Below are 20,388 nucleotides of genomic sequence, written 5' to 3'. Positions count from 1 at the left end.
GGCGGGGCGGCCCCTCGGCGCGCGCTGCCCGCCCCGGCTCCCAGGGCCGCGGGCCCGCTAGCCCCGCGTGGAGCGAGAGGCGCGCGCGGGCCGTGGGGGCTGGGCCGAGGCGGAGCGCGAGGCGGCAGCGGCAGGAGGCGCCGCGGGACGAGGCAGCGGCCCCCGCCCCCCGAAGTCCGTCCCCGCGCGGGGCTGGGGAGCTCGGGGCGGGGAAGCCGCGGGACCGCGCGACGTCCCTCGCCCGCCCCAGAGCGGGTTTTGCAGGCGGCTCTAAGCTGGGGGCTTTTGTGTCTGCGACTCGGGAGCGGCGAGAGCGCAGACCTCATCCTCAGAGGGCGCTGTGAGTGCGCCGCCAGGGCCGGGCCGCCCGCCTCCCGCCTCCCCTGTCAGCGGCTCCTGAGGCGGCGGCGGCGAAGAAGAAGGAGTAGGAGGAGGCGGCGGCGGCGGCGCACTCGTCCTCCGCACACGCCGGCCCCGGGCGGGGGGCCGCCCCCAGGCCGCTCTCCCGCCGCCGCCGCTGAGCCCGGCCGGCCCCAGCACGCCGCCCGGCCGCCCCGAGGCCTCGTCCTCCTCCCAAACTTTGCAAAGTCGGCCCGCGTCCCCACCGCCCTCGGCCGCGCCTCGCCTCGGAGGCTCGCCTCGCAGCCGCAGCGGCCCCGCGAGGAGGAGGAGGAGCCGCCGCCGCAGCATCAAAGAGACCGAATTCCCGCGGCCTGGGGGGGAGTCATGCTTTGCGGTCTGTAATGTCAGCAGAACAGGAGAAGGATCCCATTTCGCTGAAGAGAGTTCGAGGTAACCGAGAAGGGCGCCGGGTTGAGGGGAGCGGGGGGAACGGGGCGCGCGGGGGCCGCGGAGCGTGGGGGGGCCGCGTGCCCGCCCGCCGGGAGGCCACGGGGCTCTGTCCGGGCCTAACTCCGCGCAGCCCGCTTCCCGCCTGCGCCCCGGGGCCCGGGCTGCGGTCGGAGGCGCGCGTCCCCCGCGTCCCCTGCGCCGAGCCCTGGCCGCCCCGACTTTGTGTTAGGAGGCAGTTGAAGCCGCACTCAGCATCCCTTCATACCCCGCTCCTCGCCCACCTTACCTCGTTGGCCAGACACAGCACAATAGGCAGCTCAGAGGGTGAGAAAGAAACACCCCGTGGCAGAGACCACGAACGATGCCCTCCACCCCCCCAAAAAAAAAGTAAGTTGGACCGCACTAGAGTTGACGCTCTTACAGAAGGTGTGCCGGGCCTCCGTGTCTCTCCCAGCCCCCCTTCCCATTCTCCAAAAGGCAACAAACATACAGCTTTATTTTCCTTAGGCTTAAGAGGAGAAACTATATTCATTCAAAAGGCTTTTCACTATTGGCTTATGGATAAGAATCAAATCGCCCCAAATCAGTTTTATACACGGTTGGCTTGCTTCTTCCTTGCACACTAGTTAGGAATTTTCCTGCTGCCTTACTATCTAAGAAGTATCAGAGGGAACGATGTGCCAGACAAAAGATAACGCATGTAAGTTCACAGACACCAAGTGCCGTCTGGAAATTTGGGGAGTATCCTCCAGCTCTTATTTCCAGCTTTCAATAGGGTTCAGGCCGAAAGTCCCAAAGTTGAAGTAATACTGTTTGTTCATTAAGCAAATATTTATTGAACATCTACTGTGTGCCCGGCACTGTTTTTGGCACTGGGATACCGCGGTGAACAAAGCAAAAAGACCATCTGCACCCAGGAGGAATGCAGACTCTTGTAGGGTAAACAAATGATGAACAAATAAATGGTATAGGATGTCAAATGGTAAGTGGTATGGGGAAAATCAAAGCAGGGAGAGTGGTTAGAAAATATGTATGGGGGTGGAGAGGTAGCGATTATGTATAAGAGGGCTAACCTGGAAGATGATGTTTGAGCAAAGACCCAAAGGAAGTGACAGAGCCATATGGATATGTGTGGGAATAGAAGTGTTGGCAAAAGGAACAGCAAGTGCAAAGGCCCTGGGTCTGGAATTTGCCTAGTGTGTTCAAGCAACTGCAAAGAAGCTATTGTGAGTGAGCAAAGGGAGAGTAGTGTGAGCTGAGCTGAAGTATGCGGTGAATGTGTATTGGCTTTGTGAGCCATTTAAAAGATTACGGCTTTTACTCTGAGATAGCGCCTGGATGGTTTTGTGCAGAAGAGTGAGTGATCTGCCTTATGTTTTTAACTGGCTGTTCTGCGGGAGAATAGACTGTAGAGAACAAGGGCTAAAGCAGGGAGGCTAGTTAGGAAGTTATTGAAATAATCCTTTCATCCAAACAGGATAAAGTGCTTTATAAATTAGTAAGTAGTAAGGTAAATTTCCAGTTGACTTAAGTGATGTAGAGATCAAGGACCACAGTCATTCATCTATGTTTTTGTTCCTTGTGACTAGAGGTTAAACCTATAGAACTGGCTTGTGACACAGTGACAATGTGATATCCAAGTAACATCACTTGAGTATTTAGAGATTGATTTTCTTAGCCATTTAAGCAAAAACATAATTTAGAGCAGAATATATTGTTTTTACAGGCTTAATAGCACAATCTTTCATTTGGTGAAGGTTTTCTGTTTCGACTTTCTTTTCTCTTTGTGGTTATGAATTGCCAAAGCCTTTAAGGAATAGACCTTTCTGAGATAGTTATTTCTTTGATATGTTTGCCATGTTATTTTGCCTACTATTATAAATTACTTTGGGGTTGAAGGAAAAGAAAGCTTTATCAAGTTTATACCTTTGAACTCAATTATCAGTCTTAATCAAATGTAATTTTAAATAAAATTGATGGGTATTTTATTGTGCGTCAAGACTACAGATCTGTCTTTGTTTTATTACAACTGCTGGTTTTAAGTTTGATGCCCTAGTTGTTGGAAGTTGACTTAGGTGTCAGCTCAAGAATATTCTGAGAGTCAAGTACCAGAATAAAAGACAAAGCACTTTTTAAAATAAAAAGCCAATATGAAGAGGGGTTTTTATGATGTCATTTTGTACTAATTAGAACAATTAATTTTTAAAACATTTTAAAATTATTTTATAATCCATAAAAGGTACCAGATTATCTACATGAGCTCTTCCGAAGCACAATTCTGCTGAACTTCACTGCCCTGGAGCTTCTAGTTATAATTTATATCATCAGACTGCATGTAGAATGTGGTGTTTGCAGAGCATAATCTCTTGAACAGTGCTTCTCAAACTGTTTCTTATCCAGTGATACATATATAATCAGACTTTTTAATGGTTATGTATTTATTTCATGTGTATTATCAAAAATATAAGTTATCAAACCTTTTGCTTAAGATAAGACTAAGATATAGATAAATAGACATATCTGCATATATCTGTCTGTATAGAGAAAGACCTATATATATTTTTAAATTTAAAGGAATTACTAGAAAATATTATAGACATAACTCAGATATGGCAAAATTATGACAATGTGAATGACTAAGGACTTTATAGACCAAAAGCATCGTAATCCCCTAGGATGCTTATTCAAAACGTAGCTTCCCAGACCCACAGAATCAGAATTTCTGAGAGATTTCTCTGCATCTTTAACAAGCTCCCCCGGTGTTCCTTATGTACAATAAAGTTTGAGAACTGCTGCTGGTAGACCTAGATTGTGAAGGTAAGTGGACCAGAGGAAGCTGATTGGTGGTTTTCCAAACTTGTCCTGATAGTTTATTTATTTATTTTAATTTAATTTTTTTTAATATTTATTTATTTGGTTGTGCTGGGTCTTAGTTGTGCCAGGCAGGCTCCTAAGTTGTGGCTCGCCAGCTCCTCAGCTGTGGCATGCAAACTCTTAGTTGCAGCATGCATGTGGGATCTAGTTCCCTGACCAGGGATCGAACCCGAGCCCCCTGCATTGGGAGCCTGGAGTCTTAGCACTGCACCACCAGGGAAGTCCCTGTCCTGATATTTTAATATTAGATTCAGAATTGCTATTTAGTGGCAAAGTATCTTACTCCTATTTCCTACCAGTTCTTACCACTCCCCAAACCCTCAGCCCTGGATTGTAAGACAGATCCATGAGGATAGGTGCAATATCTTGATTATCTTTCTGTTTCTTTCCTAATTGCCTTGCTCACAGTAAATACCAAATGAACGAATGAGTGAATACATGAAGGAACTGATTCGTATCGTTATGCTGCTTTCGGTTTGTCCGTAGCCCCTCCCACCACTTTTACTTGCCCTTTTTCCTTATTTTAACCAACACTCCCATTATCCAGTATTTTTAGAACTCTTAGATGTTGATCTGATGTTGCTATTCATTCGTTTATTCAACAAATATTTGTTGGGCAGTTATAGTGCCAGACAGTGGGAATACATTGATTAAGAAGACATAATACCTATCTTCAAGAACTTTTAGTGTAGTCTGGGATACTGACAAATAAGTAATCATTTACAAACAGCATGATAAATGCTGTGATAATCTACAGGAAATAAAGGAACGTATATAACCTATCTTTAAGGGAGTCAAGGAAGGCCTCCTGGAGGAGAGTTCTATGAAGCAGTGGGTGTTCCTTTGTTTTAAATGATGTAAAAAGAGCAGCAAGGAGGATGAGGGATGAGAAAAAGGTCTAGGAAGTTAGTGGTGATTTTGAGAAGGCACTTTTGGGAGAAAACTACATTTCAAAGTAGTGAATATTAAGTGGTGAAGATATGATTTAAAAGAAGTTTGGTGATAGAAGGAAAGACATAGCCAATAACTTGGAAAGAGAGTGAAGAGGAAGTTTGTATGGGTTCTCTTTATTTATTTTTTCTCCCTTGAAAAATGACAGACATATTAGTAGACAAACAAAAGAACCTGATTTAGAAGGAGAGGGGAGAAACTGAAAAAGCAACAGAAAGGAGGATAATTCATTAATAAAGCATTCAGTACATGTTTTTTAATATCTTCCATGTGCTAGGCATTTGCTGTTGTGGAAGCTGGGCATTAGACAGACAAGACTCCTATTCTCATAAATCAGGTTTCTGCATATGAGAGAAGGAATAGCAACAAGGATGCAAATGAAGAGTTAGTCTTGGGGAAAAAAAGAGAAAATGAAGGAAGAAAAACAAATTTAGAGATGAAGAAGGAAGTTGAAGCATTCATTTCAGATGAAATGTTTTTTTTTTTAACATAAATGCCACATTTATTGTTTCAAATACAGTTATATCTGATTTATTACTGATTTTGCCTGAAGAAGTTAAGACAGCAGACTTAGTGACTCGTATCAGAACTATGGTGAACACTATATAGTATCAAGATAACTCTATCTAGACTATGAACAAATGATAGTTCTTTAGTAAAAGTAGAAATTTCACTAGTCACGAGGCAAAAGTGATTAAGTAGCTATCTGCTTTTAAAAGACTGTGCACCCTCAGATGAAACACTTTTAACCAGAGTTAGAAATGACATTGGAGAGGTAAGCATGTATTTTAGAATGGCATAGTAACACAAAAATGTCACAGAAGTGCTAAAAGTAGACTGTACTAAAAAATATAGACCATCTTGATCAGAGAAGTGTATGGAAGATTTGGATTAAGATTGAAGAGGAAGCATAATTTACAGTCACAGAATTGAGGGGAAGAGCTGACGAGAGAAAGTCTGCAGGAAAGGACTGGGGGTTTTTGTTGTTTTGTTTTTTAATTGGCATATGTAAGGGCTAGGCAGAGTGTCAGGGAAGCGAGTTTGGTTTTCAACACATTGAATGAATATCCCCCTGGGATGCTGCAGTGTATGCAACAGATATACGCGGTTTGGACCGAGGCGGGTGGTCTGAGCCAGAAATAGAGATCTGGAAGTTATCAGTGAACATGTGAATACTAATTGATGCCTTGGGAGTAGATGAGCTCACCCAAGAGAGTGAAGAGTGTGAAGAGAAAAGCATTGAGAAACGCAACTTTAGGAACACTAACATTTAGGAGATAAAAGAGGAAAGAGGACCCTGAAAAACAGAATGCAAAGGAGTAGCCAGAGAGGTAGAGGAGAAAAATGTATGAGAATGGTGTCAGATATATAACAGGAAGAGTAAATTTATGCGGGGGAGATAAATAGATTTTGTTGTTAACAAGTAGAATGAAAGGTGTCTATCTGTGAGACCTCCAGCATGCTCTTTCTCCCATATTCCCTAACTTGATGAAGATCATTTATCTAGTGACCCAAACCCATGCCCCACTGCAACTCAACACTGTCCTAGAGTCCTAGATCATCTGTCTCCTTAGTATGTTTTGAACCCATCATCTCCTCAATCTTCCCACAACCACTTCTTTAGTTCAGGTTTTGCTTTTCTCTTTGATTATTATAATAACCCTATCACTGGTTTCAGTGGCCTCCCGTTTTGTCTTTCTTAACCCATTTTCCACTGTTACTTACTGCTGGTGGTAAGTAACTACCATCTATTGAGTACTTACCAAGCAGTTTGCTAAGTAATTTAAATGGATTATCTTGCTTAATCCTCTCAATAACCCTGTAAGCTAGCTGATATCATCATTCTAGGTTTATAATTGAGGAATTGATATTCAGAGAGGTTAAGTAAGATGTGGTTAAGTAACATATTCAAGTTTACCCAGCTAGTAAGTGGCAAAGCTAGAACTTAAATTCTAGGGCCCCAAATCCTAGCCAATATGTTCCATTGCTATAATGCTCCCCAAACACAATTTAGTCATGTTACTCTTTTTTGTAAAATTCTTCTTTGGTTCCCCATTGCATTTAGGATTAAAATCCAACCTTCTTATATTAACCCAATCCAACCTTCTTATATTTTTATTTGGCCCAGGCCTACCACTTAGTCCTCCATCCTTCATATTCCATGAAATGCTTACCCTTGTCTCCCATGCTCCAGTTCTGAAATAGTCATATTTCCTCTCTAGATGTTGTCATGATCTCTCATGTCTTTAAATTTTTCTTTGCACATTCTGTTCCTTCTGCTAGGCATGCCCTCTTTTTTCCTGACTTTGGTAAGATACTCATCCTCAAAGCTTCAGCTCCACTGAGACCGCCCATTATTAGAGGTATTGATATTATTATGTAGAGTCAGCTTCACACTTGGATGCCATCCACCCACGCTTCTAAGCTTTACCTTTGTGAGCAGCCTTAAACCTCATGTACCTCAGTAATGCAAAGATCATTAGTTTGGGGAGAACAGCTGGCACAAGAACCACAAATATATGAAACTTTAAATCACTGATGTTGAGGGCTTTCTGAATTTAATATTTATTACATGCCCAGATTGATCTAGGTTTGGGGTATCACATAGCAGACACTTTCTGCCTTGCATTCTAAAAGGAAATAATGTCTTTTTCATTTCAATCATATAAGGCCATTTTGCCAAATGCTTAATGGAATTCATACAATACTATATTCACATATTAATTCACAATATTTCCATTCCATAGTAGAGACCAGTATTACAGAAGTATGTGTTTCAGGTGAAGATAAAGCTGTTAGCTAAGATGTTCACATCCATAGTAAATGGTAGAGTAAACGGACATTATATCCCAGACTTCTGTGCTGTTGTGAAAAACCGATACTTGAGTATCCACTGATTGTGCTGACACTGCTGGCTATTACATATTTTGATAGGATGATAAATACTATAGAAGCTGAAATGAAGTGCACTAGTGGTATAGTTTAGTCTAAAGGAAAGCAAAATGAGAACTAATAATTGAGTACCCATTGTGTGCCAGGCAATGTGTTAGGCACTGTCTTAGTCCATTTGGGCTGCTGTAACAATACCATAGACTGGGTGGCTTGTAAACAACAAACATTTTATTTCTTACAATTCTGGAGGCTAGAAAGTCCAAGATCAAGGTGCCAGCAGATTCGGTGTCTGATGAAGACCCACTTCGTGGTTCATAGACAACAGTCTTTCTCACCCTGTCCTAACATGTGGAAGGGGCTAGGGAACTCTCCCAGGTCTGTTATATAAGGGCACTAAATCTCCCAGAACTGCTTTATAAGGGCAGAGCCCGCATGACCTAATCACCTATCAAAGGCCCCATCTCCTAATACCATCATAATGAGGATTAGGATTTCAACATACGAATTTTGGGGGAAAACAAACCTGGTTTGAGTCATTTAATCAGCCTAGAATACATCCTTATACCACATACACATATTAAAATAAACACTTATTTGGAATAATGATGAAGCAAGTCTCTTTAAAGGAAAATGTTGATTATAAAATATTTTAAAATAATGTAGTCACATTACTTATGAGAACTGTCACAAACCAAACCATTATTGTGAATAAAGTGAGTTTAATAAAGGAAATTTTAAAATATATTAAAGACACACTGCTATCTAGTGTACAGAATAATGCCTTCACTCCCTTTTAAGGACATGGGGCCAAAATAGATTGAGTCTTTAATAGGAAGAATAAAGAAGTTGTAACTAGACCTAAAAAAAATGCATAAAAGTCCTAAAGTAAATAATCCACTCTTTACAAAATAAGAAGTACTTACAAATAAAATAATGATTTTATATTTACAAACAGATTTCATATCAAAAAATCATTGATTTGTAGCATCTTTAGATGGGGAAAAAATTGTATCATTTAGTAGGTTGGACTCTCCTCTAAGACTACAAGTAGAGAAACAACTTAAGCTTCCAGCTCTAAATAAAGGTTAAAGGGTAAAAGGAGAGGTAAAACTATTTTTGTGCTTAATTGAGATTGATTGGCATAATGAAAAGTGATAATATATAGATAAAATTCCTTAACTTAAGATGAGAGAGGTTTCTTTTTCTATTGTTGATATCACCCTTTCCCACTTCTCTTCCGCCTTGTACATTCCGAGGACTCTGGGAAGGTAGAAGTGAAGAGATGAGTTGAAGAAATTCAATTATTAACAGAAGGATCAGAGTAGCCACTGTTACAACAAGATTTGGAAGTTCCCCTTTTCTTGGTTCTGTGCCCCACAACTCTCAACTTCTGGCTGAATGTTCATGGTTTACCTTGCAGAGTCAGCTGCAGCAGATATGTAGAGCAGATAGAGAGACGCTTTGGTATCAAAAGTTATTAAGGTAACCTAAATAACTGGCTTTATGACCACTACTTTCCACTCCCCTTGCACTTCGTTTTTAAAGAGTAATAATTACAGAAATTCTTGGTAGCTTATATTCTGATTAGCCCCGATGACCATGAATCTGATCTAACATTACTTATTAACATCATGGAGATGACAGAACCACCAGTATTACATATAGCAATGGGAGGGACCTAGGTAAGCCCAAGAGTCAGAGCCATTGGAAATGTTACATAGTTAACTTTTTAGATGAACAATAAGTGGGGCAACTGAGACCAGTGGGGACTTGAAGATTGTTTTATGGAGGGAAATATTAGACTCTTAAATAAAAAACTAATACTATAAAACTCAATTTTCAAAAAAGAATTTTAGGTGGTTTTGCTTACAGATTACTTGAAAATAATGAACTTATTTAAATGATTCCAAATGTCAGAGTTTTACCTTACAGTAAATACAGGAATTATCATTAAAGTTTTAGAAAATGACCAGAGATGGTAGATACTAACCATTAAGAGTACATTTTGTCCATCTTTAAATTACAGCATTCTAATAGTAAAATTACAATTATTCAGTAGTCTTAATAATGCTGTGAATGGTAATTTATATATTCTAGATTAGAGACTAATTTGTTAATAACTTGTTATTTTTTAAGAATTACCTTTTTCGGGCTTCCCTGGTGGCGCAGTGGTTGAGAGTCCGCCTGCCGATGCAGGGGACACGGGTTCGTGCCCCGGTCCGGGAGGATCCCACATGCCGCAGAGTGGCTGGGCCCGTGAGCCATGGCCGCTGAGCCTGCACGTCCAGAGCCTGCACTCCGCAACGGGAGAGGCCACAACAGTGAGAGGCCCACGTACCGCAAAAAAAAAAAAAAAAGAATTACCTTTTTCTGTTGATACTTTTGTTATAATGAAATACCCATAACAAATGTTAGGAAGGACAGGACTTTGATGTTTGGACCTTTTGTTTATTTATATAGCCACTTTATTATTTGACCTCAAGCCCATTACTAATTCTTTTCCACAGAATTTCTAGGTATTCAGATTCAAGAACAACACATTTCTCTGTTCAGTATGTTAGTATATACTGTTATGGAAAACTGCATACAAATTGTTAATATGAACTCATTAGTTCAGTGTATATAGGCTGCTGAAAGTTATACATTGGTTAAGTAGTTTAACCATTCCTGAACCATATGATTTTGAATGAATGACCTTAAGGAGTGCACTGGATCTCTCTCTTAGTTCTTTACTTACCATCTATTCAAATGGGATTACCATGTCAAATTAAAATTAAAAGATAGGAGTCCCTTTGTCATTTTTTTATTAAAAAAATTTTTTAATGGTCACAACTATATTTTAATTTAATGAATGTTTATATTTTTCCCTGTTTATAGTTTTTTTAAAAAATTAAAGTTTAGTTTATTTACAATATTATATTAGTTTCAGGTGTACAACATAGTGATTCAGTGTTTTTTATTGATTATATTAAGATAGGAGTTCCTTTAGTTTGAACCAGAAGTTTCCATTTTTGCCTTTTGTGGGCCACTGAGGAAGACAGTATATGTGTAAGATCTTAGGGAGGCAAACTACTATATTGGAAGCAGATAAACCTAGTTTTATCCAAGCAACAAAACAAAAATAAATAATCCGAACTTCATCAAAATTAAAAACTTATGTGTTTTACATCGGATGATTCTAGTATCCTTAATATATACATAAAGAGTTCTTAAAACTTAACAGAAAAGACAAACACTCTAACTAAAAAATAGGCAGAGAACTTGAATAGGCATTTCTTCAAAGAAGATAAAGAAATGGTCAATAAATACATGTAAAGATGCTCAACATCATTAGTAATTTTGGAAATGCAAATTAAAAGCACAAGGAGATACCACTTCATACTCACTAGAGTCACTATATTAAAAAAAAACTATAAATCTTGGGGAGAATGTGAAGAAATTAGAACTGTCAGACTTTAGAGGTGGGAACATAAAATGGTGCAGCCACTGTGGAAAACGGTTGGGCAGTTCCTCAAAATGTTAATCATAGAGATACTATGTGGCCCAGCAATTCCGCTCCTAGGTGTATACCCAAGAGAATTGAAAACATACATTCATTTAAAAATGTGTGCATATGGGCTTCCCTGGTGGCGCAGTGGTTGAGAGTCCGCCTGCCGATGCAGGGGACACGGGTTCGTGCCCCGGTCTGGGAAGATCCCACATGCCGCGGAGCAGCTGGGCCCGTGAGCCATGGCCACTGAGCCTGCGCGTCCGGAGCCTGTGCTCCGCAATGGGAGAGGCCACAACAGTGAGAGGCCCGCGTACCACAAAAAAAAAAAAAAAAAAAAAAAAAAATGTGTGCATAAATGCATTATTCATAGTCCCTCCAAAATAGAAACAACCCAAATATTCACCAGCTGACAACTGGATAAACATAATGTGGAATATTGTTCAGCCATAAAAAAGAATGAAATACTAATACATAAAATTACATGGTTGAACGTCAGAAATGTTATGCTAAGTGAAAAAAGCCAAACTCAAAGCCACATATTATATGGCTAACAGGTATGGGGTTTCTTTTTGGGGTGCTGATAATGTTCTGGAATTAAATAGTGGTGATGGTTACACAGCCTGGTGAATATGCTCAAAACCCACTGAATTGTACATCTAAAAGCAAAAGAAAAACAAATACTAGTTTTAGATTTCATAGCTGCTTTTTTACCACGGGTATGATCCGTACCTTTACAATTCCATTTCTTTTTCTTTCTTTTTTTAAAATAGGGATGATTTTCCTCATAGGTTTGTTATGAAGATTAAGTGAAAGAACATAGATATAGATATAAACTTCTAAGATGGTAGAACAAAGCTGCCGTACAGATTCTCTTCTAAATTTCAAGTGAAATGAACCAAAACAGTTTTAAAAAACAGCAAAAATGTCAGCGATAGCAGCAAACAAGGGAAGTGGCATAGCCCGGTAACATAAATCTGGAATAGGGTGAAATCTGGATCACTGTTTTAGGCTTCTAAAACAATCCCTGCCCCTTGGAAGCTGCTGGTGATTTACAAAATGTTGAGAATTACTAATAACTTCAAGTCTGGGGAAAAGCAAATTAAATGAGTAGTCTTGTCTTCTCACTCCTTTGAGTGAGAAAAAAAATGAGTGAAACGGGAAGTTTTTGTTGTTTTTAAAGGACTCTCTGACAGAAAAGAAGCCTTCAGGGATACAAATTGAATCAGAGGACTCAAGGGAATCCTCCCATGTGAATGGGTTACTGCACCCCCTGACTAGGTAGATGTGCATTTAACAAAATCTTAGAATTAAGAGCCTGGATGTTTCAAGGAAACACAACAGGTTAATCTTACTAACATAGGCAAGCATCATAAAGAGGATATTAGCATATCCAGTCACATAAATATAGCATTCATATAAAAATTAGTAAGTAGAGTTTACTAACATAGGAATGTCAGGCTGGGTTCAACATTAAAATAATGTAAAGGGGACTTCCCTTGTGGCACAGTAGTTAGGAATCCACCTGCCAATGCAAGGGATACGGGTTCGAGCCCTAGTCCAGGAAGATCCCACACACCGCGGAGCAACTAGGCCTGAGTGCCACAATTACTGAAGCCCGTGTGCTCTAGGGCCCACGAACCACAACTACTGAGCCCACGTGCCACAACTACTGAAGCCCGTGCGCCTAGAGCCGGTGCTCCACGAGAGAAGCCACTGCAATGAAAAGCCCAGGCACCACAACAGAGTAGCCCCCGCTCGCCACAACTAGAGAAGACCCAACACAGCCATAAATAAATAAATAAATAAATTTATAAATAAATTTATAAAAATAAATAATGTAAAGGACATCATATGATTATCTCAATAGATGCAAACCATTTAAGCCAGGCAAACAATCTTAGATAAGAATAAAAGGGAGTCAAAGTTACGCACATTAAATCAGAGCTTAAAAGGTCTGGGCAAAGTTACAAGATAAAAATAAAAGCACGATAATTATGTAAACGTACTGTAGCAAACTAGTGAACTGACACACAGAGAATAAAAAGAGAAAGAGCATGCAGAAGATGAAGAACCCATAACCTACAGGACAGAAGGAAATAACTCACATGTACTTCAAGTTGTAGAACTTAAATAAAATAAGAGCTCAAAGACAAGATAATATTAAAACACAGAAGAAGGGTAGATTGCAGACCTAAGGAAATAAATTGACTAAAACAACATATATAGAGAACAAATAAATTACAAATTAGAAACAGAATAAAGATAGTTAACAATTAAGTTACATAATAGAAAAACTTCAGATAATCAGATTAAGTGCAGATGAAAAAGACTAGTCAGATGAGCTAATAGGTATGGAGCTAAAAAATCTCCCCAGCATAATGATCATTAGTACCCCTGAAATAGGGCACTCAACAAATAGAGTGGAAAAAAGTATTCAAAGATATGAGAAAAGAAAATTTACCTGAAATGAAGAATCTAGAGATAGAAAATACCCTGCTAAATTTAGGGAGGGAAAACATAGAATAAGATGTGATACTATACTATCCTCAACTTTCAAAGCAGGAAGTCACTTGACACCATCTAAAGATTGAAAAAAGAAAAACCATAATTTCTCCAACTTAATGTTTTTCTTGATGTCTTTTCTTAGCCTTAGAGAATTAGTTTCAAAAATTTCTCTTTTGGCGAAGAACATTTAGCATATTCTTCAGTGTAATTTATTTCTTTTTCCTTTATTAAATTCTAATAAAGTTAAAATTTAATGCTTTTATTTAAAAAATAATAGCCCATTTTTGTAAAGGTATTACTATCACAAATTTATACACAGGAGGAAAAGTAGGTAGGTAGTAAGCTAAATCTCTGGAATGATGTTAACGTAGGAGTAATGCTATTTTCAGCCTGGGAGGTGTTTGAAATATGTATCAGTCAGGGTCTAGTCAGGAGACAGAAACCAGACTAGTTATTCTTAAATTTATTTATTTATTTATCCTTGGCTGTGTTGGGTCCTCATTGTGGTGCACGGGTCTCTCACTGCGGTGGCCTCTCCCATTGTGGAGCACGGGCTCCAGGCGGGTGGGCTTCAGTAGTTGCGGCAGGCAGGCTCAGCAGTTGTGGCTCACAGGCTCTAGAGCGCAGGTGCAGTAGTTGTGGTGCACGGGCTCAGCTGCTCCGCGGCATGCGGGATCCTCCCGGACCAGGGCTCGAACCCGTGTCCCCCGCACCGGCAGGCGGACTCCCAACCACCGCACCACCAGGGAAGCCCCAGACTAGTTATTTTTAATGGAAAGAATTTGATATAAAGTATTGTTAACAGATATTAAACTGGCAAAATAGGATACTAAAGTTTTTACAGAGGTAACAACTGTGGGAAGCAGCTACCATTCTTAAGGCTGAAGGACATAGGAAAGAGGTTGGAATTATTAAAATATATAAACTCACAAGAGGGTCCCTGTGGAGTTTAAACTCAGGTCTCTGAGAAGGGGTTGCTGCTTAGGCTGGTATGAATGCCTGTGGGGTTAGAGGATGGGCCCTGTGGGCCTGGGACTCAAACACCAGGTGCTGATGTCTCTGAGGAGGGCACAACCAGGCTATCTGGGATAATATGTGAACTAAATAAAAACAGTATTATTTTGTTCTAGATGGCTAGCCAGAACAGGGAGTACCTTTCCACTTACTAGAAGTGGAAAGGTCCCTCAATAGGGCTTTAAAAAAGTTTTTGTTCATACTGATCTTGTGCATTTCTTAAATTTATTGCTAGCTATTTTAGTTTAGTTTTGTTCCTTTTAATGAAAGCTTATCTTCTACTTTATCTTTTAACTGGTTATAGTTTGTAAAATGAAAGCTTTTGATGTTTAGATATTAATTTAACATCCAGAATCCTTACTAAAATTTTATTGTTGTCATAGTTTTTTACCTCCACAATATTTAAACTTCTTCTAAATAGCTCTTACAGAAACCTGCTTTGCATTTTTGTTATGTGTGGAACTCTCGCCAGCACGCTGATTTCTCTTTATTGCCAAGTACCATTTCTTTTCCTGAACTACTATTGTAAAGATATCATTACTGGTCTCCCTGCTTCTACCCCATTCCCATCACCAATTTATTCTCAGCACAATTGCTAATGTAATCTTTTAAAAACATAAATCGTGTTACTTTCCTGCCCAAAATCCTTAAATGATCATCCACTGTTCTTAAAATAAAATCCAAATTCCTTACCATAAACTATAAGGCTCTATGTCTCAGTTGGCTTGCGCTGCCATAACAAAATGCCATAGACTGGGTGGCTTAAACAACAGAAATTTATTTTCTCACAGTCTGGCGCTAGGAAGTCCAAGATCAAGGTGCCATCCAGTTTGTCAGCTCCTGGTGAGGGCTGTCTTCCTGGCTTGTAGATAGATGCCCATCTTCTTGCTTTGTCCTCCTATGGGCTTTCCCACTGTTTGCATGTGGGAGGAGGGAGGGTGGAAGGGAGGAAGGGGGTGTGGAGAGAGAGAGAGAGAGTTCACTTTCTCTTCTTATAAGGCCACTAATCCCATTACCCTCATGACCTAATGTAACCCTAATTACCTCCAAAAGCCCCCACCTCCAAATACTATCACATTAGGGGGCAGAGCTTCAACATATGAATTGTGCGGGGACACGAGCATTCAGTTCATGACACTTTAAAATGATCTGGTCCCTGCCTGTCTCTTTAGCCTCTTCTAAAGGTGCTCTCCAGACCAGAGTTCCGTAACACACTGGCCTCTTTTAAATGTCTCAGACATGACACATTCAAGCTCCTTTCTATTTATTCTCTCTGCCTAGAGGCTTTTCGTTCTGCTCTTCATATGAGAGATTTCTTATCATCTTTTAGGTCTCAGTTTAAATATCTCTTTCTCGGAATCCACATGTATGAGCAAGTCTCCTATAATTCTCTGTCAGCTCATTGGATTTATTTATTTATTAATCTATTACAAATATGTATTATAGTTTACTACAAATGTGTATCTACATATATGTGTACATAATTTTATTCTGTCTGCTTTTGTATATGTTCAGAATTCTCTGTAATAAAAAGTGTGTTTTTTTAATGGAAGAAAATCCCATGTTTTTTTTAAACTTCTTAGATTCACAGTCAAGCTTTTGCTTTTGCTTGATCGTATTGAGAAAATCATACTCACATACGTTGTTGTATTTTGACAATACCTTTCAGAATTAAGAGGCACATACCTCTGATGCCATAATTCCAGTCCTAGGAATGACTTTTACATGAGTGTAAAGACATTGATACATGGATTTTCATTGCAGAACAGCAAAGGTTTGAAAACAATCAAAATATCCATCAATAGGGAGGGGACTAGTTTAATGAATTATGGTATAATCATACTGTGAACTACTCAGTTATTAGAGAATGGAGCAGTTCTATATGTAATGACATGGATGGTTTCCAAGTAAGAAAGCAAGGTACAGACCATTGTTCCATACTAAGCATGCCATTGTTTGTGTACTCCCCAGAGATATGCTGGAATTTATCTAGATTATCTTTGGAAAGATAGATCAGAAACTAGCAACAGTGTTTGCTTCAGGGATAGGAAACCAGATGACTGAAGGTTTGAGGGTGGGCTGGAGAATTACTTTTTCACTGAAAGAATAATAAAAAATGCTATGGGGTAGAGGTGAATGACTGATTCTGGCTGAGATTATAGGGAAGACTTTTTGAAGAACAAAGATAATAAGAACTTAGTATTGCTTTTATCTAATAAAAATAGAAAACATAGTAACAGTTAGCTATAATAGATATTGCTATGAGAGATATAAATTTCACTGATAAGTAGAAATATTATCTGGATTTATTTATTTATTTATTTTTAGGTGGTGATAGTGGACTGGATGGGTTAGGAGGACCAGGTGTACAACTAGGAAGCCCAGATAAGAAAAAGCGCAAGACAAATACCCAGGTAAATTGGCATTTTCTTTAATAACAGTTTTTCTTCACTGATATGATCAGGCTATGAGGTAAATTTAACTTTCGTCATGGGTTTTGTTTCCTATCCTAATTCAGAACCTAGTAGTGAATTCTGCAGTGATTTGTTTTTTTGGGTTTTTTTGCTTTGCAACTAGTAGCTATTATTGGACTGTAAGCCTAGAGTGAATATTGCAAGAAGGAAGTGTAGGCAGATAAATTAAAATGCTTATTCTTAAAGCTAATTTAAAAGGAATAGATGCCTGTAGTTTTATGAAAAGATTTAAAAATATATGGACACAAGTTTAACTTGGAGTAATGTTCAACTATTATAATAAATCAGTAGTATGTACATATCATGAAGCAATCATGGTGGAAGCATCTTTTGTCTGAAACCTTTGGTTGTAATAAACAGTTATAAATACAGACTTTCTTGGTTTTATCCTCTATAAATTTGAAGCACTGTTTTTATTATAAAGACTGCAAGTAAGTATGAAATGTGTACAGATTACCTTTTTCCATTTTGGCCACACTGTTAAACTTGCAGTTGTGACTAAAACTGGCAGTTTATTTTTCCAGTCTGAGGCCTAGGCCTTAGTGCTTTGGGAATACTTTAGTAGCTAACTCTCTGAAGTTAAGCTAGGGAAAAAAATTTAGATCCTGTTTACTGTTATTTAATTTTATGGCTGTTTGAAGGTATAAAGGTATTTTTAGTTAAAATTTAAGTGAAAAATTCTAGAGTTACAGGCAAGCATATTCAATGAAAATTATGGTAATGAAGCTTCTTTTGAAGGCTGAATACTTCTAGAGTTTGTAACAATTGATTTGAGCTCAAAAAAGTACACCTTATTTCCTTTCCTAAATGAAAGAAACCTGCACAGTTTTATCATTAAATATAAATATAAACATTATTTGGAATTGAAAGGTCAGGTGAAGAATTAACTTTTTGTAACACTTCAAAAGAAATTTAAAACTAAGTTCATAAATGTTAACATTTATGACTTCTTTGGTCAAAACATTGTATTTTACATTTTCATTTCAGGGGCCTTCTTTTCCTCCATTGTCTGAGTATGCTCCACCACCAAATCCAAACTCTGACCATCTAGTGGCTGCTAATCCATTTGATGACAACTACAGTACTATTTCCTATAAACCACTACCTTCGTCAAATCCATATCTTGGTCCTGGTTATCCTGGCTTTGGAGGCTACAGCACATTCAGAATGCCACCTCACGTTCCTCCAAGAATGTCTTCCCCATACTGTGGTCCTTACTCACTCAGGAATCAGCCACACCCATTTCCTCAGAATCCTTTGGGCATGGGTTTTAATCGACCTCATGCTTTTAATTTTGGGCCACATGATAATTCGAGTTTTGGAAACCCATCTTATAATAATGCACTAAGTCAGAATGTTAACATGCCTAATCAACATTTTAGACAAAATCCTGCTGAAAACTTCAATCAGATTCCTCCACAGAATGCTAGCCAAATATCTAACCCTGACTTGGCATCTAACTTTGTCCCTGGAAATAATTCAAATTTTAGTTCTCCGTTAGAATCTAATCATTCTTTTATTCCTCCCCCAAACACTTTTGGTCAAGCAAAAGCACCACCCCCAAAACAAGACTTTAGTCAAGGAGCAACCAAAAACACTAATCAAAATTCCTCTGCTCATCCACCTCACTTAAATATGGATGACACAGTGAATCAGAGTAATATTGAATTAAAAAATGTTAATCGAAACAATGTTGTAAATCAAGAGAATAGCCGTTCGAGTAGCACTGAAGCTACAAACAACAACCATGCAAACGGGACACAGAATAAGCCACGACAACCTAGAGGTGCCGCAGATACATGCACCACTGAGAAAAGCAGTAAATCCTCTCTCCACCCAAGCCGTCATGGGCATTCTTCTTCTGACCCAGTGTATCCTTGTGGAATTTGTACAAATGAAGTGAATGATGATCAGGATGCCATCTTATGTGAAGCCTCTTGTCAGAAATGGTTTCATCGGATCTGCACTGGAATGACTGAAACAGCTTATGGCCTCCTAACAGCAGAAGCATCAGCAGTATGGGGCTGTGATACCTGTATGGCTGACAAAGATGTCCAGTTAATGCGCACTAGAGAAACTTTTGGTCCCCCTGCAGTAGGCAGTGATGCTTAATCACAGGCATTATCTACAGTGTTTTTTTTCTCCTGTGTATTACAGAGGTTCAGTGACACAGGATTTTAATGTTTTACATTATTTTTTTAAATGCACACACAAAAAAATTATTTACCTTTTAGTTTTTATTAATAACCACTTCATTGCTAGTGCAAACTTTGTATTGTTTTTGTTTGCTATCTTAAATAAGAATAATGTATATGGGGTGCATTAGAAAGTAATATACAAATAAATTTTAGTTTGTAATCATGAACATAAAAGCCTCTTGAAGCTTCAAGATAATATATAGCAAATGTAGGCAAGTTTTGACTTTTAAAAGTTAGAATCGTTGAAAAATGTATCAGTTGACCCTTGAACAACACAGGTTTGAACTGCATGGGCGCACTGATTTTCAATAAACACATACTATAGTACTACATGATCCACGGTTGATTAAATCCCAGGATGCGGAACCACAGCTTTGGGGGGCTGACTATAAAGTTGTATTCAGATTTTTGACTGTTAGGGGGTCGGCACCCCTAGCCCCCGCATTGTTCAAGGGTCAAGTGTATTCCAGTGCTGAACTTCGGCAATATCAAATTAAATATTTAGTTCAAAAAAATATTTGAGGATCCATTTAACATGTTTTCAGAAAGAATATATGTAGCTAAAACATGGAAGAAAGCATACATTTTAATGAGTGTTTTAAAAAATAATAGAGTATGACACCAGATTCGTCCCATATTAGGGTCCTTGAAATTAGTGACCTTCATATTATCAACTCAGTCTTTCCAGGATGTCTGTACAGACATGAGACAGTTGTTAGCATATAGTAGATGTTCAATAAGTATTGATTAACTTGTGGATTGTACCACATGAAATTGCTAACATTAGATCAGTTGAAAATTGACTACAATTAGTAGAGTTGTCATAAAGGACTTTTTAGTTGTGCTATTTAGAAATATAACAGTATTATGCTCTTCACTCTTCAATTTGATTATTGAGTTGTTTTGTTATTGTTTTCCAGAGAAATAAATAATACAGTATCCTCAGAAGAATTGTGAATACTTTTCTTAATATCATTTCAAACCAGGGACATATTGCAAATGAGATAGGTAGAAACATCAATTTGGCCTTAGCTCTGCTGGCAAAAGAGTGGTGGGTTGAAAAATCTCGTTCTGGGGATCTTATTAAGATTAAAGATTATTAAGATTAAAAATGAGCCTCAGGGGAGTTCAAAATCCATTTTGAGCAAAGATCAATTAAGAGCCAAGATGAGAGCTTACTCACAGTTCGAGGCCCTGC

The 20,388-nt window shown here is 39.0% G+C and overlaps 1 protein-coding gene across 1 annotated transcript; it reads left to right on the top strand.

Annotated features, from left to right (window-relative positions):
* Positions 1-743: 743 nt before the first annotated feature.
* Positions 744-19,104, top strand: PYGO1 (pygopus family PHD finger 1; the record flags this gene model as incomplete). Its single annotated transcript, XM_079700714.1, has 3 exons — positions 744-792; positions 16,847-16,932; positions 17,980-19,104. 3 exons carry the CDS (start codon positions 744-746, stop codon positions 19,102-19,104), a joined length of 1,260 nt encoding a protein of 419 aa, XP_079556840.1.
* Positions 19,105-20,388: the final 1,284 nt, after the last annotated feature.

Source organism: Hyperoodon ampullatus (assembly GCF_949752795.1).
Source record: "Hyperoodon ampullatus genome assembly, chromosome: 3".
Taxonomy (NCBI): domain Eukaryota; kingdom Metazoa; phylum Chordata; class Mammalia; order Artiodactyla; family Ziphiidae; genus Hyperoodon; species Hyperoodon ampullatus.
This window is presented reverse-complemented; position numbering and strand designations above follow the sequence as displayed.